The sequence below is a fragment of the Bufo gargarizans genome, chromosome 9 (assembly GCF_014858855.1).
Source record: "Bufo gargarizans isolate SCDJY-AF-19 chromosome 9, ASM1485885v1, whole genome shotgun sequence".
Taxonomy (NCBI): Eukaryota; Metazoa; Chordata; class Amphibia; order Anura; family Bufonidae; genus Bufo; species Bufo gargarizans.
The window spans coordinates 79812126-79837425 of record NC_058088.1 but is presented as its reverse complement, the minus strand read 5'-3'; the positions used below and the strand labels follow the sequence as shown (position 1 = coordinate 79837425).

The following is a 25300-nucleotide window of genomic DNA, read 5'->3' as shown; positions in this document are numbered from 1 at the left end:
CATATATTTAGGCCCAGCACACACACAGGCAGAGGAGAGAGGTCCCGTAACAGAGAATCTGTCTTCATGTCAGCAGAGAATCAGTCTTCATATCATAGCAGAGAATCAGGCTTCACGTCACCCACCACTGTAAGAGTCAATTTTCATAAATTTAGGCCCAGAACCCAGGCAGAGGAGAAAGGTCCCGTAACAGACAATCTGGCTTCATGTCAGCAGAGAATCAGTCTTCATATCATAGCAGAGAATCAGGCTTCACGTCACCCACCACTGTAAGAGTCAATTTTCATAAATTTAGGCCCAGAACCCAGGCAGAGGAGAAAGGTCCCGTAACAGACAATCTGGCTTCATGTCAGCAGAGAATCAGTCTTCATATCATAGCAGAGAATCAGGCTTCACGTCACCCACCACTGTAAGAGTCAATTTTCATAAATTTAGGCCCAGAACCCAGGCAGAGGAGAAAGGTCCCGTAACAGACAATCTGGCTTCATGTCAGCAGAGAATCAGTCTTCATATCATAGCAGAGAATCAGGCTTCACGTCACCCACCACTGTAAGAGTCAATTTTCATAAATTTAGGCCCAGAACCCAGGCAGAGGAGAAAGGTCCCGTAACAGACAATCTGGCTTCATGTCAGCAGAGAATCAGTCTTCATATCATAGCAGAGAATCAGGCTTCACGTCACCCACCACTGTAAGAGTCAATTTTCATAAATTTAGGCCCAGAACCCAGGCAGAGGAGAAAGGTCCCGTAACAGACAATCTGGCTTCATGTCAGCAGAGAATCAGTCTTCATATCATAGCAGAGAATCAGGCTTCACGTCACCCACCACTGTAAGAGTCAATTTTCATAAATTTAGGCCCAGAACCCAGGCAGAGGAGAAAGGTCCCGTAACAGACAATCTGGCTTCATGTCAGCAGAGAATCAGTCTTCATATCATAGCAGAGAATCAGGCTTCACGTCACCCACCACTGTAAGAGTCAATTTTCATAAATTTAGGCCCAGAACCCAGGCAGAGGAGAAAGGTCCCGTAACAGACAATCTGGCTTCATGTCAGCAGAGAATTAGTCTGCATGTCATAGCAGAGAATGAGGCTTCACGTCACCCACCACTGCAACAGTCCATTGGCATATATTCAGGCCCAGCACCCAGGCAGAGGAGAGAGGTCCCGTAACAGAGGATCTGGCTTCATGTCAGCAGAGAATCAGTCTGCATGTCATAGCAGAGAATCAGGCTTCACGTCAGCCACCACTGCAACAGTCCATTGTCATAAATTTAGGCCCAGCACCCAGGCAGAGGAGAGAGGTCCCGTAACAGAGGATCTGGCTTCATGTCAGCAGAGAATCAGTCTGCATGTCATAGCAGAGAATCAGGCTTCACGTCAGCCACCACTGCAACAGTCCATTGTCATAAATTTAGGCCCAGCACCCAGGCAGAGGAGAGAGGTCCCGTAACAGACAATCTGGCTTCATGTCAGCAGAGAATTAGTCTGCATGTCATAGCAGAGAATCAGGCTTCATGTCAGCCACCACTGCAACAGTCCATTGGCATATATTTAGGCCTAGCACACAGGCAGAGGAGAGGTTCATTCAACTTTGGGTAGCATCGCAATATAATGGTAAAATGAAAATAAAAATAGGATTGAATGAGGAAGTGCCCTGGAGTCCAATAATATATGGTTATGGGGAGGTAGTTAATGTCTAATCTGGACAAGGGACGGACAGGTCCTGTGGGATCCATGCCTGGTTCATTTTTATGAACGTCAGCTTGTCCACATTGGCTGTAGACAGGCGGCTGCGTTTGTCTGTAATGACGCCCCCTGCCGTGCTGAATACACGTTCAGACAAAACGCTGGCTGCCGGGCAGGCCAGCACCTCCAAGGCATAAAAGGCTAGCTCTGGCCACGTGGACAATTTAGAGACCCAGAAGTTGAATGGGGCCGAACCATCAGTCAGTACGTGGAGGGGTGTGCACACGTACTGTTCCACCATGTTAGTGAAATGTTGCCTCCTGCTAACACGTTGCGTATCAGGTGGTGGTGCAGTTAGCTGTGGCGTGTTGACAAAAGTTTTCCACATCTCTGCCATGCTAACCCTGCCCTCAGAGGAGCTGGCCGTGACACAGCTGCCTTGGCGACCTCTTGCTCCTCCTCTGCCTTGGCCTTGGGCTTCCACTTGTTCCCCTGTGACATTTGGGAATGCTCTCAGTAGCGCGTCTACCAACGTGCGCTTGTACTCGCGCATCTTCCTATCACGCTCCAGTGCAGGAAGTAAGGTGGGCACATTGTCTTTGTAGCGTGGATCCAGCAGGGTGGCAACCCAGTAGTCCGCACAGGTTAAAATGTGGGCAACTCTGCTGTCGTTGCGCAGGCACTGCAGCATGTAGTCGCTCATGTGTGCCAGGCTGCCCAGGGGTAAGGACAAGCTGTCCTCTGTGGGAGGCGTATCGTCATCGTCCTGCCTTTCCCCCCAGCCACGCACCAGTGATGGACCCGAGCTGCGTTGGGTGCCACCCCGCTGTGACCATGCTTCATCCTCATCCTCCTCCACCTCCTCCTCATCCTCGTCCTCCTCGTCCTCCAGTAGTGGGCCCTGGCTGGCCACATTTGTACCTGGCCTCTGCTGTTGCAAAAAACCTCCCTCTGAGTCACTTCGAAGAGACTGGCCTGAAAGTGCTAAAAATGACCCCTCTTCCTCATCCTCCTCCTCCTCCTCCTGGGCCACCTCCTGTTCCATCATCGCCCTAAGTGTTTTCTCAAGGAGACATAGAAGTGGTATTGTAACGCTGATAACGGTGTCATCGCCACTGGCCATGTTGGTGGAGTACTCGAAACAGCGCAACAGGGCACACAGGTCTCGCATGGAGGCCCAGTCATTGGTGGTGAAGTGGTGCTGTTCTGTAGTGCGACTGACCCGTGCGTGCTGCAGCTGAAACTCCACTATGGCCTGCTGCTGCTCGCACAGTCTGTCCAGCATGTGCAAGGTGGAGTTCCACCTGGTGGGCACGTCGCATATGAGGCGGTGAGCGGGAAGGCCGAAGTTACGCTGTAGCGCAGACAGGCGAGCAGCGGCAGGATGTGAACGCCGGAAGCGCGAACAGACGGCCCGCACTTTATGCAGCAGCTCTGACATGTCGGGGTAGTTGTGAATGAACTTCTGCACCACCAAATTCAGCACATGCGCCAAGCAAGGGATGTGCGTCAAATTGGCTAGTCCCAGAGCTGCAACGAGATTTCGCCCATTATCACACACCACCAGGCCGGGCTTGAGGCTCACCGGCAGCAACCACTCGTCGGTCTGTTGTTCTATACCCCGCCACAACTCCTGTGCGGTGTGGGGCCTGTCCCCCAAACATATGAGTTTCAGAATGGCCTGCTGACGTTTACCCCGGGCTGTGCTGAAGTTGGTGGTGAAGGTGTGTGGCTGACTGGATGAGCAGGTGGAAGAAGAGGAGGAGGAAGCCGAGAAGGAGGAGGTGGCAACAGGAGGCAAAGAATGTTGCCCTGCGATCCTTGGCGGCGGAAGGACGTGCGCCAAACAGCTCTCCGCCTGGGGCCCAGCTGCCACTACATTTACCCAGTGTGCAGTTAGGGAGATATAGCGTCCCTGGCCGTGCTTACTGGTCCACGTATCTGTGGTTAGGTGGACCTTGCCACAGATGGCGTTGCGCAGTGCACACTTGATTTTATCGGATACTTGGTTGTGCAGGGAAGGCACGGCTCTCTTGGAGAAGTAGTGCCGGCTGGGAACAACATACTGTGGGACAGCAAGCGACATGAGCTGTTTGAAGCTGTCTGTGTCCACCAGCCTAAATGACAGCATTTCATAGGCCAGTAGTTTAGAAATGCTGGCATTCAGGGCCAGGGATCGAGGGTGGCTAGGTGGGAATTTACGCTTTCTATCAAATGTTTGTGAGATGGAGAGCTGAACGCTGGCGTGTGACATGGTTGAGACGCTTGGTGACGGAGGTGGTGGTGGTGGTGTTGGTGGTACATCCCCTGTTTGCTGGGCGGCAGGTGCCAACGTTCCTCCAGAGGCGGAGGAAGAGGCCGAGGCGGCAGCAGCAGAATAGGCCGAGGCGGCAGCAGCAGAAGAGGTAGCAGGGGGAGCCTGAGTGACTTCCTTGGTTTTAAGGTGTTTACTCCACTGCAGTTCATGCTTTGCATGCAGGTGCCTGGTCATGCAGGTTGTGCTCAGGTTCAGAACGTTAATGCCTCGCTTCAGGCTCTGATGGCACAGCGTGCAAACCACTCGGGTCTTGTCGTCAGCACATTGTTTGAAGAAGTGCCATGCCAGGGAACTCCTTGAAGCTGCCTTTGGGGTGCTCGGTCCCAGATGGCGGCGGTCAGTAGCAGGCGGAGTCTCTTGGCGGCGGGTGTTCTGCTTTTGCCCACTGCTCCCTCTTTTGCTACGCTGTTGGCTCGGTCTCACCACTGCCTCTTCCTCCGAACTGTGAAAGTCAGTGGCACGACCTTCATTCCATGTGGGGTCTAGGACCTCATCGTCCCCTGCATCGTCTTCCACCCAGTCTTGATCCCTGACCTCCTGTTCAGTCTGCACACTGCAGAAAGACGCAGCAGTTGGCACCTGTGTTTCGTCATCATCAGAGACATGCTGAGGTGGTATTCCCATGTCCTCATCATCAGGAAACATAAGTGGTTGTGCGTCAGTGCATTCTATGTCTTTCACCGCTGGGGAAGGGCTAGGTGGATGCCCTTGGGAAACCCTGCCAGCGGAGTCTTCAAACAGCATAAGAGACTGCTGCATAACTTGAGGCTGAGACAGTTTCCCTGGTATGCATGGGGGTGATGTGACAGACTGATGGGGTTGGTTTTCAGGCGCCATCTGTGCGCTTTCTGCAGAAGACTGGGTGGGAGATAATGTGAACGTGCTGGATCCACTGTCGGCCACCCAATTGACTAATGCCTGTACCTGCTCAGGCCTTACCATCCTTAGAACGGCATTGGGCCCCACCATATATCGCTGTAAATTCTGGCGGCTACTGGGACCTGAGGTAGTTGGTACACTAGGACGTGTGGATGTGGCAGAACGGCCACGTCCTCTCCCAGCACCAGAGGGTCCACTAACACCACCACGACCATGTCCACGTCCGCGTCCCTTACTAGATGTTTTTCTCATTGTTATGGTTCACCACAACAACAAATATATTATTTGGCCCAATGTATTGTATTCAAATTCAGCGGGATATAAATTTGAGGCCTAGTATTTAGGCGCTGGGTGACCGGTATGGATTTAGTGACAGAATTAGACTTGGAAATGCACAGAAGCGTGTGTGTGAAGTTATTCTGAATGACCCTATGTGCACCTTCAATATTATATACCCTTTTAGGGATAGATTTCAAATAGCTCTGATATAGCAGAAACCACTAAATTATGAAATTGCTAAATTGGGAATTGTACTTCAACCCAGAACAAAAAATGTGCTTTGACGGACACTAAATATCTTGCCCAGCAACAACAGTACAGCGGTGGGTAACGAGAGATTTAGAGGGATTTAAATTTGAGGCCTAGTATTTAGGCGCTGGGTGACAGGTATGGGTTTAGTGACAGAATTAGACTTGGAAATACACAGTAGCGGGTGTGTGTGAAGTTATTCTGAATGACCCAATGTGCACCTTCAATATTATATACCCTTTTAGGGATAGATTTCAAATAGCTCTGATATAGCAGAAACCACTAAATTATGAAATTGCTAAATTGGGAATTGTACTTCAACCCAGAACAAAAAATGTGCTTTGACGGACACTAAATATCTTGCCCAGCAACAACAGTACAGCGGTGGGTAACGAGAGATTTAGAGGGATTTAAATTTGAGGCCTAGTATTTAGGCGCTGGGTCACCGGTATGGATTTAGTGACAGAATTAGACTTGGAAATGCACAGAAGCGTGTGTGTGAAGTTATTCTGAATGACCCTATGTGCACCTTCAATATTATATACCCTTTTAGGGATAGATTTCAAATAGCTCTGATATAGCAGAAACCACTAAATTATGAAATTGCTAAATTGGGAATTGTACTTCAACCCAGAACAAAAAATGTGCTTTGACGGACACTAAATATCTTGCCCAGCAACAACAGTACAGCGGTGGGTAACGAGAGATTTAGAGGGATTTAAATTTGAGGCCTAGTATTTAGGCGCTGGGTGACAGGTATGGGTTTAGTGACAGAATTAGACTTGGAAATACACAGTAGCGGGTGTGTGTGAAGTTATTCTGAATGACCCAATGTGCACCTTCAATATTATATACCCTTTTTGGGATAGATTTCAAATAGCTCTGATATAGCAGGAACCACTAAATTATGAAATTGCTAAATTGGGAATTGTATTTCAACCCAGAACAAGAAATGTGCTTGAACGGACACTAAATAACTCGCCCAGCTACAGCACTAGGGACAGATTTAGCTGGATATAAATTTGAGGCCTAGTATTTAGGCGCTGGGTGACCGGTATGGATTTAGTGACAGAATTAGACTGGGATATGGCCAAAAAATAAACAGACTATTGCTGGTTAAATGCACTTGGTGTGACAGCTTCACCCTGATGTAGGCTTTAGCCAAAAAACAACCACACCATTGAGGGTTAAATGCACTTGGTGACAGGCGCAGCTTGCCCCTGATTTTGTATATGGCCAAAAAATGAACAGACTATTGCTGGTTAAATGCACTTGGTGTGACAGCTTCACCCTGATGTAGGCTTTAGCCAAAAAACAACCACACCATTGAGGGTTAAATGCACTTGGTGACAGGCGCAGCTTGCCCCTGATTTTGTATATGGCCAAAAAATGAACAGACTATTGCTGGTTAAATGCACTTGGTGTCACAGCTTCACCCTGATGTAGGCTTTAGCCAAAAAACAACCACACCATTGAGGGTTAAATGCACTTGGTGACAGGCGCAGCTTGCCCCTGATTTTGTATATGGCCAAAAAATGAACAGACTATTGCTGGATAAATGCACTTGGTGTGACAGCTTCACCCTGATGTAGGCTTTAGCCAAAAAACAACCACACCATTGAGGGTTAAATGCACTTGGTCGCAGCTTGTGCTGGCGCACCACAAGACACAAAATGGCCGCCGATCACCCCAGAAAAATGAGACTGACAAACGGTCTGTGCAGCCTAAAAACAGTGAGCAATTGAGGATCAGCAGCTCAATGATCCACAGCTGCAGATCGATCAGTTAATCAAGTCCTTTGGAGGAGTTAATCTGCCTAATCTCGCCCTACTGTCGCAGCCGCAACCTCTCCCTACGCTAATCAGAGCAGAGTGACGGGCGGCGCTATGTGACTCCAGCTTAAATAGAGGCTGGGTCACATGGTGCTCTGGCCAATCACAGCCATGCCAATAGTAGGCATGGCTGTGATGGCCTCTTGGGGCAAGTAGTATGACGCTTGTTGATTGGCTGCTTTGCAGCCTTTCAAAAAGCGCCAAGAAAGCGTCACAAAAGCGCGAAGAAAGCGACGAACACCGAACCCGAACCCGGACTTTTACGAAAATGTCCGGGTTCGGGTCCGTGTCACGGACACCCCAAAATTCGGTACGAACCCGAACTATACAGTTCGAGTTCGCTCATCCCTAATTACAAGGTACATCAGCCGGGGAGGCGAAAGCTGGAGCAGGTGTATCATGTGAATCTGCTCAAACCCTGGAAAGATCAGGAAACCTGTACGGAAGACAGCCCACGTCCAGGGTTTCTAGGGGAAGTGGATTTAGTCCCTCTGTCTGAAGCAAGGGAAGCGGCTGCCACAGTGAAAATTGCTGACAGGCTCTCATCTAAACAGGCTCAGGAGGCCAGGAAGTTCGTTAATCGGAACACGGATGTGTTCTCGGACCTTCCTGGACGCACTTCCATAATCCAAAATGACATTATCACTGAGCCTCAGGCAAAAGTCTGGTTAATACCGTACCCGAGGCTCGGCGACAAGCCATCGCGGAGGAAGTGCAGCTGATGCTGCAGCTAGGTGTCATCGAGGAGTCAAAAATAGTGTTAAGCGCGAATATTCGAATAGCGAATATTTATCGCGAATATCGCAACTTCGCAAATTCGCTAATATTTCGAATATAGTGCTTCATATTCGCTATATCGAATATTCGTCATTTTCTTTACATCTGAAAACATGATTCATCCCTGCTTCTTTCTTGTGGGTCAATGAGTCATTGGACCGCAAGCAACTTAAGCAGGAAGGAATCATACGTTTTCATATAGAAAAAAAATGCTGAATATTCTAAAATACGAATACATAACATATAGCAAATATATTCGTTATTTAGAATATTTGTTATTTTTTTTTTCAATGTGTACTGTTATTCCACTTCAGCATACTCCTCCCCACAAGCATCCCTGTCACCATGGGAACTCCTGTGAGTTAGAAAATACCATTGTATATTCTAATCCACAGGCGTTCCCATGGTGACGGGGATGCTTGTCGGGGAGGAGTATGCCAAAGTGGAATAACAGTACACATTGAAAAAAGAAATACGAATATTCGAAATAACGAATATATTCGCTATATTGCCATAACTTCGTTTTTTAGAATATTAGTTATATTCTAAAACAAGAATATATAGCGAATATTTGTAAAATACACATAAAGACTGCAATTTAGGTAATATAATGCTATAAACGTTTTTTCATAGTCGTTATTTTTTTTCTCTTATGCACTTTGAGGAAAAATTACAACTTTAAAAAAAAAGGTTATAGCATTATATTAGCTAAATTGCAGTCTATATGTGTATGTTACGAATATTCGCTATATTGCAATATATTAGTTTTTTAGAATATTCGTCATATTGTAAAACAAGAATATATAGCGAATATTCGCTAAATACAAATATAGAGCAATTTAGCTAATATACTGCTATAATCTTTTTTTTTGTATAGTCTTTTTTTTTTTCTCTTCTGCACTTCAGATTTGGAAAAAATTTACACTATTGAAAAAAAATATTATAGCACTATATTAGCCTAGCTAAATTGCTCTGTTTTGTATTTTCTCGAATATTCGCTATTTTGCTATATAGTCTTGTTTTAGAATATGACGAATATTCTTAAAATTAATATATAGCACTTTATTTACTGCTATATATTCTTTTTTGATCAACTTTGCATTACGCAATTTTTACAATTTAGATTAATCGCAATCGCGAAAATAATCTCAAATACGAATATTCGCGAATATGAAACAAATATTCTAGCGAATATTCGCGAAATATCGTGAATTCAAATATGGGACCTGTCGCTCATCACTAGTCAAAAAGTAAATGGGCCAGTTCCATAGTCTTAATACCCAAGCCAGACAGGACTTTGCGCTTCTGTAACGACTTCCGCAAACTTAATGAGGTGTCCAAATTTGACGCATATCCCATGCCCTGAGTAGATGAGCTTATTGAAAAGTTAGGCCAAGCTCTGTATTTTTCTGTCTTGGACCTCACCAAAGGGTACTGGCAGGTAACCTTGACGGAGGCTGCCAAGGTAGAAATAGCTTTCATCACACCAGAGGGGTTGTAGCAGTACAAGGTATTACCCTTTGATCTAAATGGCGCTCCCTCCACGTTTCAAAGGCTAATGGACATTGTACTCCGTCCACATCATCGGTACGCTTCGGCGTACTTGGACGATATCGTTATCCACAGCACCGACTGGAAAAGTCACCTACCTAAAGTACAGGCTGTAGTTAACTCCCTTAGGAAGGCTGGCTTAACAGCTAACCCCAAAAAATGTGCGATAGGGTTAGAGGAGACCAAATACCTAGGGTATGTCATTGGGCGCAGAGTCATCAAACCCGAAATAAACAAAATAGAGGCAATAAGGAATTGGCCTGACCTGTCACCTCTCGGCAAGTAAAGTCATTACTGGGAATGGTGGGCTATTATATGAGGTTCGCTCCCCATTTTGCCACTTTAGCAGCTCCATTGACAGAGCTCTTGAAGGGACTGAAGTCCGTGTTGATCCGCTAGAATGACCAGGCAGAAGAGGCTTTCTCCGCTTTGAAGTGAGACCTGTGTGGGTCCCCAGTTTTGGTGACGCCCGACTTCAAAAGGGAGTTTATAATACAGACCGATGCCTCAGAAATAGGCCTTGGTGTTGTACTGTCTCAGAAAGTCAACAGGGAGGAGCATCCCGTTGTCTTCCTCAGCCGTAAGCTCACTCCAGCCGAGACTAGGTACAGTATAGTGGAGAGAGAGGGCCTGGCCATCAAGTGGGAACTTGAGTCTCTCCGCTATTATCTGTTTAGGAGAAAGTTCTGTCTGGTGACTGACAACTCCCCTCTCAAGTGGATGAGCCAAGCCAAAGAGAGGAATGCTCGGGTCACCAGATGGTTCTTGTCTTTACAAAACTTTAAGTTTTCCGTGGAACATAGGGCAGGCCGGTTACAGGGAAACGCGGATGCCCTGTCCCACGTACACTGTCTGGCAAGTGTTCACCCCTCAGGGTTTAACAAAGGGGGGAGGTATGTAGGAAGGTGCAAGGGGCCGTCATTGACGGAAGGTATGTGTCACCGAGATTCCTGGCCTCGGTGAGGTAAGAGCTGGTATTTTAACTGTCAGCGACAGTTAGTGCTGGCTTTTATTCGGAGCAGCCAAAGTGCATGGTAGGTGGCTTCTCCACACGCTCCAGGCTGGGTTTTGGCTGGAATAAAAACCCAGCCAGCAGTTTCATCTGGGGGATTATCTTCCACTTCACAGTGAAGCTGTGGAAACGCTGTGGTTTTGGTAGCTCTCTGCACTGAGGTCTAAAGGCCCTGTGTCAGGCGAGCAGGCCGCCTTACAGCCTGCAAGTGGACGTTCTGAGGCTGAGCATTCAGCCGGATGTGAACTGACACCCAGGATACCAGGTGAATGTTATTTAGTTTTTTCTCTGTGTGAACAAGCACCAAGCCTGAAAAGGGACTGTTCTGTTATGTTATGCGTGTGAATAAACACTGAAGATTGATTGAAAACCCGGTCTATTGCCTCTATATTGCATCCACTAACCTGCCTACCAGAGTAAATCCCCACAATATACAGCGGCATAAAAGGCCTTTTATGTCAGTGAATGCCTAATTTTTGGGGCCTCTACTCCAGTGGCCTACAGTAAAATTTGTATCCAGTGACCGCCTAATGTACCTCTAGACACATAATCACTATTCCTTTTTAGTCAGGTGAATGCCTAATTTTTTGGCCTAGACTGGCCTACAGTAACATTTTTAGCTGGTGACCGCCTATTGTACCTTCAGCGACATAATCACTTGTTCTTTTCTGTCAGGTGAATGCATAATTTTTGATGCCTTTACTCCACTGGCCTACAGTAAAAATGTTATTCAGTGACCGCCATCCACATAATTACTTGTTCTTTTCTGTCAGATGAATGCCTAATTTTTGGGGCCTGTACTGGCCTACAGTAACATTGTTATCCACTGACCGTCTAATATACCTCCAGCCACATAATCACTTGTTCTTTTCTGTCAGGTGAATGCCTAATTTCTGGGGCCTGTACTCCCGTGGCCTAAAATAAAAAAAATGCTAGGCTCCAGCAGGGCACATTTTTGAGAGTTTCCCTTTAAGACGCATAAAAATGTGGCCCCTGATTAAAATACATATTTTTTGTGGGAATTTTTGCCATTGATCCCCCTCTGGTATGTCACTGTCCATGTTGTGGGACTATTTGTACACTTCTAGTAAGTATTTGGTAGCTGCAAATATGACCTGAAGGTTTTTCAGGGTCGCCTGCCATAAAAGTGAATAAGGCCCGCCACGAATGCGCGGTTCACGAAACATTTAACCGCGAACGCGCGTTCGTGAAACATCCCGGCTGATGTTCGTCCATCACTAATTAAGGGTAGTTAAGAGTCCATTATAAATGCACCCACAGCAGTGTTATGGATCGTCCACATAAAGAAAAAAGCTGTTAGCCACAGCTGCGGAGAGAATTCAGTGCCTCTGTATGAATTATCTTAGACATTCTTGCATTTTGTGCTGCCACCAGAGAGGCCTAGGCAGCAGATGAGGCGATCTGGCAGACGTGTACAGTATAATGTCTCTCTAGTGAAGGATTTTCTGAATAGGAGCTACAGTAAGCAGACACATTACGTGCCGTGTCCAGCGGCTATAATTCCTATGGCTTACTAGTGGGCGATGTGTGATAACATTTATATGAGGGACTATTACATAAAGCCTCAGAGCACAGTTTAGCATGTGCATGACTCAGCCATAAGTATAAGTAAAGCAATATTAGGAGTCACCTGGGAATCCTGCTTCCTGTCCCCACCATTCAGAGCATACACACAATGAGTAATGAATGGTTCTTCAGTACTTTTACAAAGAGTGCATGAATCTGGCAGAGTGTCAGCTAGAGGATAATGCACCATTTTAGGATTGTAGGTCTCAATCCAATTATACCTCCTGCTACTGGTACAACTTTTATTTATGCTGATGTTTTGCACGCACGGCTTCCTAGGATATTGAAACACTTAGCAAACATTTCTTGGTGCGGTCATCAATTCACTTAAGGTGACATGTTATTTCAAAGCTGTCGCCTTGCAATATACGATAGATAAACAGTTTGAAGCCAATATAGGGCCTCATGTAATCGGCATTTTGAGGGTTGATCCCATGAATAATTTTAAAATTGGATATTCAGACATCATGTAGTACACGACAATCTCTTTCTAAAAAACTTGGAACCAACCCTGTACCTCACATGGATCCAGAGATCTCCCAACTCATTTTTCCAACTGCTTTGCTAGATTTATTTCATGCTAGGCACTCGGGGGGCATGTCCTTTCTGTTTCAGCTCTCTATCACACCTCATGAAGTGTGTTCTTTCTTAGGGGGCTTGTTCTTTCTGCTGCAAATCTCTCCTTGTAACCAGTGTTGGACTGCGGTGCCTAGGGCCAACCAGTAAAATTTATTTTGGGGGCCCACTGTAAAACAACATACATATATTCCCTGCCCACACTACCCAGTTTTTATATGAACATAGGCAATGTACTGTATAGCATCTAAGCCAGCGTACCTATATGTCGGTCGGTCTATTATGCCATATGCCACTTGTGCAAAGGTGGGGGACTAGATCCCCATCTTGCTCTAGAGCCCACAGGGGGATTCACCTGTCCTCCTGTGGGGCCGGTCTGAGCCTGCTTGTAGTCTGTCACAGCTTCTGACAATAAATCAATAGATACAGCTGGTGGCAGTTGAAGGATGGAACTGAGCATGTGCGTCCACCTCAGTAGATGGAGAGAGAAATAAGCAAAGCATTAGCAGCAAGTGGTGCTATGTGGATACACTTTATTGAATAACTCAGTGGCTATAGTAAATTTATTAACTACATGCAATTGCAAAAGTAGTCTAATCTAGGTGTTTGGAAAAATAATTTTTCAATGATTGCTGATCCACATATGCTTGTTCACTGGCAGAAATCTGCCTAAGAAAAAGGACCCAAAGGCTTATTTTACATCTGCACCTCATATTTCCGTTCTTGTGTTCTATTATAGGAGCAGAAGAATAAAAAAAAACGGAAGTGCAAATAATTGAACCAAACGGAGCACAGCAGGCCCAATTAACTATAATGGGATCCATTAGGTTTCTGTTTAGGAGAATGTTTTTGTACAAAACCACAAAAGTCCTGCATGCGGTGGGTTTCCTCTAGGTACTAAGTTCATGCAAACTGTGAAAATCATGACAATAGGTTCACGGAACACAAAATCACCATAATGAATGTGATATCATCTACTTCCATGGACCATGTAAAGATCCCAAGTAGATATGAGCGAATCTTCAAAGATTTGGTTCGTTCCAGATTTGCCAATTTTTTTTTTAAAGTTTGGTTCGGTTCTGAATCTATTTGTTCTGAAACAAAGTTGCTCCAATTGCCCTGGACATTGATATATAACCGCCTCTAGTCATCTACAACACAGACTTTTTTTTTATTTTATAAAAAGCTCCTATCTCATTTCATATTTTTTTTTTACAAATGTTTAAATTTTCCTTCACCCGTCCCCTTGGTCTGATACAGCGTCAGATGTAACTGTATCTACTTTTATAGTTGTCGCTGCAAACCGTGGTTATTGCTTGGACGCAACTAACTGCAATTACCTCGTGCCTGGTGGTGACAGAACACTATTGATTGCTTAAGCCCTGGGCGCCGCTATACAAGGTTTGTCCAAATCGGAACCGAAAAGATTTGGCTTCAATTCGGTGCCTAGAAAATCTGCAAATAGATTCGCTCATTTCTAATCAAGTAGGTTATTGGGAACCTTTTTCATAGGATCAACTCCTTTTTGTGTCTTCTAGACAACACCTAAAAGTAGTTTCTCTCCAACATGCTTATTGCTAACCTCTTCACACTCCCTATGACATGTCTGACATAAAGTTTTATTTGCCTACAGAGCCTGTCTTTATCACTCTGAGCCAGGAACATTAGCACAGTGAGCCCACGCTACTGTATATCACGAAAGAGCAAACACATACGTCACATTCAGAATCTTCTGGAATATCTTCCGACTTTCATACTGAGAAAATAATTCAAATGAATGAGCTCCCGGTGAATTCTGTAGTTCCTAAGCTCTGTCATTATGGCTGGTAATTTACTTCTTATAAAGTTTAGTCAGTATTTTACCGGATTTATTATTTTTTACTCTCTTCTGCCTTGCCGGAAAAGACAATTGAATATGACATTTAAAAAGCCCTTTCCAATCCAATTTTCCTATTTAATTAAACCTATCGCATTGTTTCCTTTAAAAAAAAAAAAAAAAAAGCTGTCTATTAGAATGAAAAACTAATTCTGCATGGAGTATGGCCTTACTTTATTCTGTTACTAAGACAATGGCTTAAAAATAATAATAGAAAAAAACTAAACTATCCAAAACACGAAGCAGCTGATGCATCTAACTAGACTTATGGGCTCGCTAATTGTGCTTTCTTTGCAGGAATGCAAGCCAAAGAAGTGGAGGAGCCTGATTGTGCAGAAAGGAAATAGCCTTTTGATACAAGATGTTCAGAAAGACGATATAGGAAATTATACTTGTGAAATTAAGTTTGAAGGCAGACTAATCAGGCGGACAATTCAACTAAAGGTAACAGGTAAGAATTGACTCAAAACCGTGTGCCGTCTGTGCTGTATCATTTACCTTTTCATATCCTATACACTAGTGTACTGCCATACAGAGTACATATAACCGATGCCTAATTATTACAGTTTATAGTGTGTAAATATCGGTGTTGTGAGTTGGCTAAATACTGCTTCCATATAGCTGCATAAATATTAATGCTACACTGTTCTGCCACCAGACACTGCAAAAATAATGTACTGTACGTATGTAGGCGTTAAACACAATACCCAAGTAAATCCCACCATAAAGTGTACTATAGTACCAACATAAATACACCATATATAAACTAATATGCCTACATGATACAGTAGTACAGTACAACACAGTTAATCTGTCCTCTGGGGTGTTGGTTTAGCGAAAACAGGTAATGCATCCTTTGTGACCAATAACTGGGCCATGGCTAGTCCATATACAAAAGAGACTTTAACATTTTGTCCTACATGCATTTCTTAGCTAGAGGTATGGATTGCACATTCAAAGGCTATGTAAACCTTTTTTTTATGATTGTATTTTACTCATTTTGGGCTATAAATCATTTTTTCAATTGGTCTTTATTGAGCCGTTCTATCACAAAGGGTTAACTGTTTGTCTAGCTGTGCTGTTACTTCCACTTTGTGGGGGGGGGGGGGGGGTCATCTAATAAACCTGATATCTAGTTTACTATGTTCATAACATTTAAGCCCCATCAGTAAGATAAGGATTGAGCTATAATGTGTACTTATAAGGTCAGAGAGCACAGATAAGGAGCCGTCAAGTGAGCTGGGTGACTGGGCAGGGGGAAAATTCAGATCCTGCTACTACAGCATCTCAGCCCTGTACAGAGAAAAGAGCTCAATATTTTTAATAAAGATCAATTTAAAAATGATTTTTTTTGCTCAAAATGAGTACAAACTATTAGTTTTAAAGAGGTCCTTTCATCAGAAAAAAGTGCGTGCAATTCTTATACTACCTTATCGGGCTGCTGCCACTGATGTTCAGACACTTATTTTTTTCAAAAGGACCCCCGTTTGCTTTTCAAAAGGACCCCCCCCTCCCATTTGCTCGCTGTGCTCCCCGTTTGTTTCGTCGCCTCATATGCAAATGAGGCGACTTGGTTATAGTAGGTGTTGACATTTTAGTTCTGGTGGGCGTGGTTATCTTCTCCCTGGCAGCGAGCGCATCCAATTGCAGCACCCCGCTCTTAGCCGGGGAGAAGGAGCTCAAGTTCTCGTGAGACAGACAAGCTCGGTCTGGATGTCTACAAGTTCAGCAGCAGCCCGATAAGGAAGTATAAGAATTGCACACACTTTTTTCTGATGAAAGGTCCTCTTTAAAAATTGCCCCCATAGGTGTACATAGCCTTTTAAGTACAGCTGTGTTAGAATTGCAGCATATCTTCCACTGTACTCTGCTTGTTCGGTGTCTCTACAGTTCATTTTGTATGGTGATCAGAGGAAAATCAGCCATGTCATCAGTCTGTATCTCTACTACACAGATTGACAGCACAGTCTGATCTTGAGCTGAACACACACATTTAATCTGTCAGATTAACCCCAAATTTTTGGTGGGACTGGTTGACCATCTAATGTCTGTGGGGGCCTTCAGACTCTTTTCTGACATCTGTCTGGACAGGTAAAGATTAGATAGTTTAATTTTAAATGCCCAATCCTTTTGTTCTAAGGGAGATAACTCTACTGCCAGAGGAGTTTGGCAGCAGTTTTTCCCCCCTCTTACTACTGCTTGTTTGGACGATCAGGTATGTGTGTGAGGGGATCAGGAGCGGTAGCTGTCAGACGACACCTGTCGTATGCGTTTGGCCAGCTTTAAGGGTTGCTTGCTTCAGACAGTCCTGTTTATGGTAGACAGGACTCCTGATAAAAAATCTGGTCATAGAATCGCACCAAAAATCAACTCTAATGAGTTGGGGAATGATAGTTAATTTTATTTGTATCAGGGTAGAACTGTGTAGAGGCAAGAAAGAACTTTCTGAGTTGTGCTTTGGGGCTTTTTGATTTCTATGTACAGCACTGGGACAAGACATGTAAGTTAATGGACTTGCAACTTTTTATTATATACAGTCAGGTCCATAAATATTGGGACACCAACACAATTCTAACATGTTTGGCTCTATACACCATCACAATGGATTTGAAATGAAACAAACAAGATGTGCTTTAACTGCAGACTGTCAGCTTTAATTTGAGGTATTTACATCCAAATCAGGTGAACGGTGTAGGAATTACAACAGTTTGCATATGTGCCTCCCACGTGTTAAGGGACCAAAACTAATGGGACAATTGGCTTCTCAGCTGTTCCATGGCCAGGTGTGTGTTATTCCCTCATTATCCCAATTACGATGAGCAGATAAAAGGTCCAGAGTTAATTTCAAGTGTGCTATTTGCATTTGGAATCTGTTGCTGTCAACTCTCAAGATGAGATCCAAAGAGCTATCACTATCAGTGAAGCAAGCCATCATTAGGCTGAAAAAAAATAAACAAACCTATTATAGAAATAGCAAAAACATTAGGCGTGGCCAAAACAGCTTTGGAACATTCTTAAAAATAAGGAATGTACCGATGAGCTCAGCAACACCAAAAGACCCGGAAGACCACGGAAAACAACTGAGGTGGATGATCGAAGAATTATTTCCCTGGTGAAGAAAACACCCTTCACAACAGTTGGCCAGATCAAGAACACTCTCCAGGAGGTAGGTGTATATGTGTCAAAGTCAACAATCAAGAGAAGACTTCACCAGAGTGAATACAGAGGGTTTACCACAAGATGTAAACCATTGGTGAGCCTCAAAAACAGGTAGGACAGATTAGAGTTTGCCAAACAACATCTAAAAAAGCCTTCACAGTTCTGGAACAACATCCTATGGACAGATGAGACCAAGATCAACTTGTACCAGAGTGATAGGAAGAGAAGAGTATGGAGAAGGAAAGGAACTGCTCATGATCCTAAGCATACCACCTCATGAGTGAAGCATGGTGGTGGTAGTGTCATGACGTGGGGCATGTATGGCTGCCAATGGAACTGGTTCTCTTGTATTTATTGATGGCGTGACTGCTGAAAAAAGCAGCAGGAAGAATTCTGAAGTGTTTCGGGCAATATTATCTGCTCATATTCAGCCAAATGCTTCAGAACTCATTGGACGGCGCTTCACAGTGCAGATGGACAATGACCCAAAGCATACTGCAAAAGCAACCAAAGAGTTTTTTAAGGAAAATAAGTGGAATGTTCTGCAATGGCCAAGTCAATCACCTTACCTGAATCCGATTGAGCATGCATTTCACTTGCTGAAGACAAAACTGAGGGGAAAATGCCCCAAGAACAAGCAGGAACTGAAGACAGTTGCAGTAGAGGCCTGGCAGAGCATCACCAGGGGTGAAACCCAGAGTCTGATGATATCTATGCGTGCCAGACTTCAGGCTGTAATTGACTGCAAAGAATGTGCAACTAAGAATTAAAAAGTGAAAGTTTGATTTATGATTATTATTCTGTCCCATTACATTTGATCCCTTAACAAGTGGGAAGCACATATGCAAACTGTTGTAATTCCTACACCGTTCACCTGATTTGGATGTAAATATCCTCAAATTAAAGCTGACGGTCTGCAGTTAAAGCACATCTTGTTTGTTTCATTTCAAATCCATTGTGGTGGTGTATAGAGGCAAATATTTTAGAATTGTGTCGATGTCCCAATATTTATGGACCTGACTGTAGTTTTTGTGCATGTATAAACTGTGAAATTATGTTTAAAGGTGAGGCCTAATATTGGGGTCTATGAAGATGTCTTCAGAATATTAGGTCAGCTTGAATGTTAAAACAAATGCATCTAGAAGACCATTAAAATAAAAAAATCAACAACATTGTATCCATTTACACTATCAAACCAAATGTGTACAATTTCTGTATGAAAGTGACTTGCGCTTATTATTTTACACTACATTGAACTCAATTACAGCTTTCATTGGCTCCATATCCACAGCTCAGAGCAAGATTTACTTGAGTAAATGCTAGCCAATATTCAGATTACACATTCTGCATCTCTAATGCCATTTGTGTCAAACACGTTCCATTTCGTCTAACTGAAAAATTCTATTCTCCTTGGAATATTTTAACAGATGATTTAATCATCAAGATGTTTTATTGTTTTGTTGTTTTATATTTTAGAATACTAAAAATAATGTATATTATTTCCTTAAAGTGTAACTGCCATTTTATTTTTTATACTGTAATGGTATAGTGTACCCTACAGTATATGTTCATTTGTGTTTTCAAATGTAATCATTTTTTGTTTTACATGATTAAAACTCCCACAAATGTGTGCCACATTACCATTGTGCAGCCCTCTCCTCAGTGCGTTGCCATGTGCAGTCCGTCTTCTCTTTCTTCAAAACAAGAGACGGATCCGCTCTGGGAGGAGGAGCTCAGCCCTGGATGCGCGTTCAGTGTTGTAGTACACTGGCTCCTCCTCCCAGCCTTATTGGCCTGCAATGAGTCAGGGCTGCGCTTGTATTCCTTCACAGCAGCGCGATCTGACAGTGTACATAGCGCTGCTGGAGGGGAGAGCTGTGTTGGAGCTTGCTAGGAGGAACCAGGTGAGTATTTGGCTATGTTACTAAAGTATAGGGGGCACCTGGCTGCAAAAATTTAGTCTGGGGGCTCTGGCTGCAAAAATAGGATCTAGGGGGCACCTGTCTGCAAAAATATGATGCTTGTGTGCTAGTGCACGTGAGGAGAGTAAGGGCTTATGGGAAGTGAGGGAAATACAGGATGGCCTCAAGAAAGGGAAAAGATCACCACAGGAAGTGCAGCAGACGCCATCTTAGGAAGTTGCTGAAATAGAGGCACAGGGAAATATGGTTGCTAAGGGTTGAATACAGACATCAGAAAGGTAACATTAGCTGAAAATGCAGCTTCATGAATATCTTCCCTTTAGCATCACATATGTTAGGAATTTCATTTTTGGTAGTGAAATGGCAGTTACACTTTAAGAACCATATAATTGCTTGGCATATCAAAGAGGAAATATACACTAAGTGACCACTTTTTGACAAGTTTTTTTTTATTGGGTAGAAGCAGTTTTGTCCTATTGCCTTCTCTTCCACCACATTCTAAAGGGTTATATTCAGATCTTGATACTATGTAGTAGTCATCATTATTACCATGCAGTAGTCACTCATTGTCATGTATGTGGAACCTACTAAGGGGATGTGTGCTTTGTGTCATAGTTGGTTATCCTACTAGAAGTACTCATTAGAAGATGAGAAAACTTTGACCATTGATTGTCATAAAACATTTGGCAGCAACAATACTGAGGTAGAGTTATTTAAATGATTTTGATTTGGAATTAATATGTTATTAAACACATTATGCCACTATTCGCATAGTTTCTATTTCCTATCTGATGGGAGAAGAATTCAGTTGAGTATCCATCGACCGTTCCTTATCCACATCAGCGTATGATGTTTTATATGTTCATAGACACTTGTCTGTACTAATGACCTATATTATGAGGAAATTATTTGTTGGTGGATCCTGCTTGGTGCCCTTGATGTTAGGTGATTGGCAGAGTGTAAGGCAGGAATACAGATGCAGGGCTGGTAGATAGATGATGGCATTAATAATCTTGCCCGTTCATTGCAATGAATAGTATTTCTTTACTAAATTGTTGATGGGAGTAGTAACATAGTACATAAGGCCGAAAAAAGACATTTTTCCATCCAGTTCGGCCTGTCATCCTGCAAGTTGATCCAGAGGAAGGCAAAAAAAACCTGTGAGGTAGAAGCCAATTTTCCTCACTTTAGGGGAATAAAAATTCCTTCCCGACTCCAATCAGGCAATCAAAATAATTCCCTGGATCAACGATCTCTCTCTAGTAGCTATAGCCTGTAATATTATTACACTCCAGAAATACATCCAGGCCCCTCTTGAACTCTTTTAGTGAACTCACCATCACCACCTCCTCAGGCAGAGAGTTCCATAGTCTCACTGCTCTTACCGTAAAGAATCCTCTTCTATGTTTGTGTACAAACCTTCTTTCCTCCAGATGCAGAGGATGTCCCCTCGTCACAGTCACAGTCCTGGGAATGAATAGATGATGGGATAGATCTCTGTACTGACCCCTGATATATTTATACATAGTAATTAGATCTCCTCTCAGTCGTCTTTTTTCTAAAGTGAATAACCCTAATTTTGATAATCTTTCAGGGTACTCCATGTGTGGTCTGACTAATGATTTGTAAAGTGGTAGGACTATGTTTTAATCACGGGCATCTATGCCCCTTTTGATGCAACCCATTATCTTATTGGCCTTGGCAGCAGCTGCCTGACACAGTTTTTTGCAGCTTAGTTTGCTGTTTTTTTTAATTTTTATTCTAGATCCTTTTCCATGTCAGTGTTACCGAGTGTTTTACCATTTAATAAGTACGGGTGACTTGCATTATTCCTTCCCATGTGCATAACTTTACATTTGTCAGTGTTAAACCTCATCTGCCACTTATCTGCCCAAGCCTCCAATCTATCCAGATCGCTCTGTAGTAGTATACTGTCCTCATCAGTGTAAATTACTTTACACATTTTAGTGTCATCTGCGAAAATGTAGTACATATAGCAGCAATAGGTACAGTTCCAAAGTATTTAACAGTATTGTCTGCTTCTTAAAGCTGTGTATGGATAGCAAAAATAGTTATAATAGTAGCAGTGCTCCCTGATTCTCTTTCTAAGGACAGTCTCTCCAAATAACCTCAGGCATGCTATTCTGTTGACTCGTTCTGCAATTCCCAAGCTGAAAGGTCCAAAATTGAGATCCAGATAGCCAATCCGTCTCAACATGTGGTAGACACCAGAGGCAATGAACTCTTTCCACAGCAGTAAAGTCTCTTGCGAGTGTTACCTTACTCACATAATCTTGCGCGGCCTTGATGGTTCTGAACCTTCTAAGATGGCTGGTTTCTTTCCTTCAGGGATACTCTGATGACAGTTTCTTTATTGGCAGCTGGGCCTAGTTAAAACAATGACATGCATTCAACTTTCTGTATTCTTATCATTATTCACTATTAAAAGATGTACGTGTTTAAAGCTTCTTGCTAATCATTGACATGCCTGATATCAAACAAAAAAAAACTGTAAAGAGAATTCCAGTTCTACCTTATACAGAGCAATAACCTACTCTTTAAACTCTAAAAGTTTCCTGGCACAAGGCGCTGTTATTTCTAACCAGTCAGTCATTATCAAGCTGCGTTCTAAGTTGACCCTTTAATGCTTCAGGGTCTTGTGGAGCTTTTCACTCTGCGTTTTAACCTTTCTGCAAATCATCAATAAGACACATCTATTATTCAAATGAAATACAATATTTCAAAATTTGTGGCCAAGAATTTACTTAATGTGGGACCCAGAGGTGTCATAATTAGAAGTTGAAGGGCAGAGATCAAAAAGACTGCTAATTCATTATTCTATGTAATAATAAATTATGTGTTTTAAATGAGAAGATGACGGATTCTCATTAAATCTAAATGTACTGCCAAACAATGGTGTGTTGAAGCCGTCTAATTTCATTTCTGCTGTATTCATTATCTCTAACTGCATCAATAACTATTGATGTAAATCTGATTATGAGTACACACTTCTCTGGAGCTATGGGGGTGGGGGGTCTTTTTACAAGTGGTCTTTGAAAAGATATGTTAACCACAAGACTTTAATTATATCAACTCATCAAATTATAGGGCATGATTTTCCTTCTATCAAATAGTAGAACATTGCCCCTTGTTAGGCACTAGTAACGCTTAAAGAAGTTCATCATTAAAAAAAAAGACTTGCTGACCCGTTTCCACTTCCCCCTCGGGAAACAGCACCCAACCACACCTGTCCATGGGTTGTATCTAGTATTGCAGCTCATCCCTGTTCAAGTGAATAGAGCCGATCTGCAGTAGACAAAAGCCGCAATATTTCTGGTTTGTGCCAAGCTGTCTCACAAACGTGTATGAATCAACAAACCTAAACTGTTTTTCTTTTTTGAAAAGGTGGTCAGTGGTGCCGGTTATTCAAGTAGCAAGTAGAGGGGGGATTTATCATGATGCGTGAGTCTTTGGATGGCCAGTGTGGAGGGCATTGGAAGCAATAAATCCTTTCCACAGTAAATAAAGTCTATTGCCATAAACGTTCATTTAGCTTACTGACTGAGTCAAGTAAGGCTACTTTTACACTTGAGCTTTCCCTTTCCACTATTGAGATCCATCATAGGATCTCACTAGCGGGAGAAAACGCTATAGTTTTGTCCCCGTTCATTGTCAATGGGGACAAAACTGACCGAAACAGAGTGCACCAGAATGCATTCCGTTCCGTTTGGTTGCATCCCCATCACGGACATCTAGCAGCATTTTCCTGTTTGCGATGTGGTGCGGATCCAGGCTGATATGTCCTGACACACAATGTTAGTCAACGGGGACGGATCAATTTTCTCTGACACAATAGAAAATGGATCTGTCCCCCACTGACTTTCAATGGAGTTCATGACAGATCTGTCATTGTTATGTTAAAGATAATACAACCAGATCCATTCATAACAGACGCAGACAGTTGTATTATCAGAATGGAAGCGTTTTTGCTGATCCATGACTGATACAGCAAAAATGCTGGTGTGAAAGTAGCCTTAGGCGTTTTTTTCTTTAAATGGTCCTCAGCCTTCTGCATAAAGCCTATGCACTAAGTGAAAGGGCTGCCCCCCCCCCCCAAAAAAAAAGGCACTCCAATACACACTTTATTACACATAAAGGAGGGCATCATACATACCCTTGAGAAATTATTATTGATGGCCTGCTGGTGACCCGCAAAAACATTTGTATCGAGGGCCTGCTTATCTGACCTTCTAAAACATTATGGGTAAGGGCCTGATGCCGCTTTGGTGACTCTAGTTAACCTGGGGCCGATCGCACGACCCCAGTACGGCAACGATCCATTCGGGTGTCTGGCCTATCAACTTCCGTAACTACGGGTAACGGGAAATCAGTGTTTGATTCAGGAGAGGGAGCCTGAGAAACCGCTACAGCTACCACATCCAAGCAAGGCAGCATGTGCACAAATTACCTATTAGGTATAATTAGGTGAGGGCCTGCCTGTGAGCTGACCAGTAAAAGATTTTTGCAAAAAATGATATGCGAGCGCCTGCTGGTGAGCTGACCCTGTAAAACATTATAAGCAAAGGCGTGCAGATAAGATGACCCTCTAAATAATTATATGCGAGGGCCTTCAGGTGAGCTGACCCTGTAAAAATATTTGAGTTGCGGGCCTGCTGGTGAGCTGACCATGTAAAAGATTTGAGTTGTGGGCCTGCTGGTGAGCTGCCCCTGTAAAAGATTTGAGGTGCGGGCCTGCTGGTGAGCTGACCAAGTAAAAGATTTGAGTTGCGGGCCTGCTGGTGAGCTGCCTCTGTAAAAGATTTGAGGTGCGGGCCTGCTGGTGAGCTGACCAAGTAAAAGGTTGTAGGTGAAGGCCTGCTGGTGAGCTGACCCTCTAAAAAAAATTATGCGAGGGGCTGCAGCTGAGCTGACCCTCTAAAATATTGTATGCGAGGGCCTGCAGCTGAGCTGACCCTCTAAAAATTTATATGCGGGGCCTGCAGCTGAGCTGACCCTCTAAAATATTGTATGCGAGGGCCTGCAGCTGAGCTGACCCTCTAAAAATGTATATGCAGTGCCTGCAGCTGAGCTGACCCTCTAAAAAATTATATGTGACGGCCTGCAGCTGAGCTGATCTTCTAAAAAATTACATGCGAGGGCCTGCAGCTGAACTGACCATCTAAAAAATTATATGTAAGGGCCTGCAGGTGAGCTGACCCTGTAAAACATTATATTTGAAGGGCATTTATGCAAGGGCATGATATGTAATGAAAAAGCATGTTGATATGATGGAAGAGGAGGAGGATGAGAAAAGGAAGATTCAACCATATACTCTTGTTTGTGGTGGAAGGGGTGCATGGTAATACAGTGTATTCAGTACATTAAGTAGAGTCGAAGTCATGGTCAATCCAGGCCTTGTTCGTTTTTAGAGGAGTCAACTTGTCAGCATTTTCAGTTGACAGGCGGGTACGCTTATCTGTTATAATGCCACCAGCAGCACTAATATACCTGCTTAGACAAAACGCTGGTGGCAGGAGAGGCCAGCACCTCCAAGGTGTAGAGCGCCAGTTTATGCCACGTGTCCAGCTTGGATATCCA

The 25300-nt window shown here is 43.7% G+C and overlaps 1 protein-coding gene across 1 annotated transcript in view; it reads left to right on the top strand.

Moving 5' to 3' along the window:
* The window catches only part of IL1RAPL2 (interleukin 1 receptor accessory protein like 2), an 889940-nt gene that overhangs the window by 81288 nt on the left and 783352 nt on the right, over nucleotides 1-25300 (top strand). Inside the window, exon 3 of the mRNA XM_044268964.1 lies at nucleotides 14919-15072. Coding sequence (XP_044124899.1) covers nucleotides 14919-15072 — 154 coding nt within the window. The remainder of the gene's footprint in view (nucleotides 1-14918; nucleotides 15073-25300) is intronic.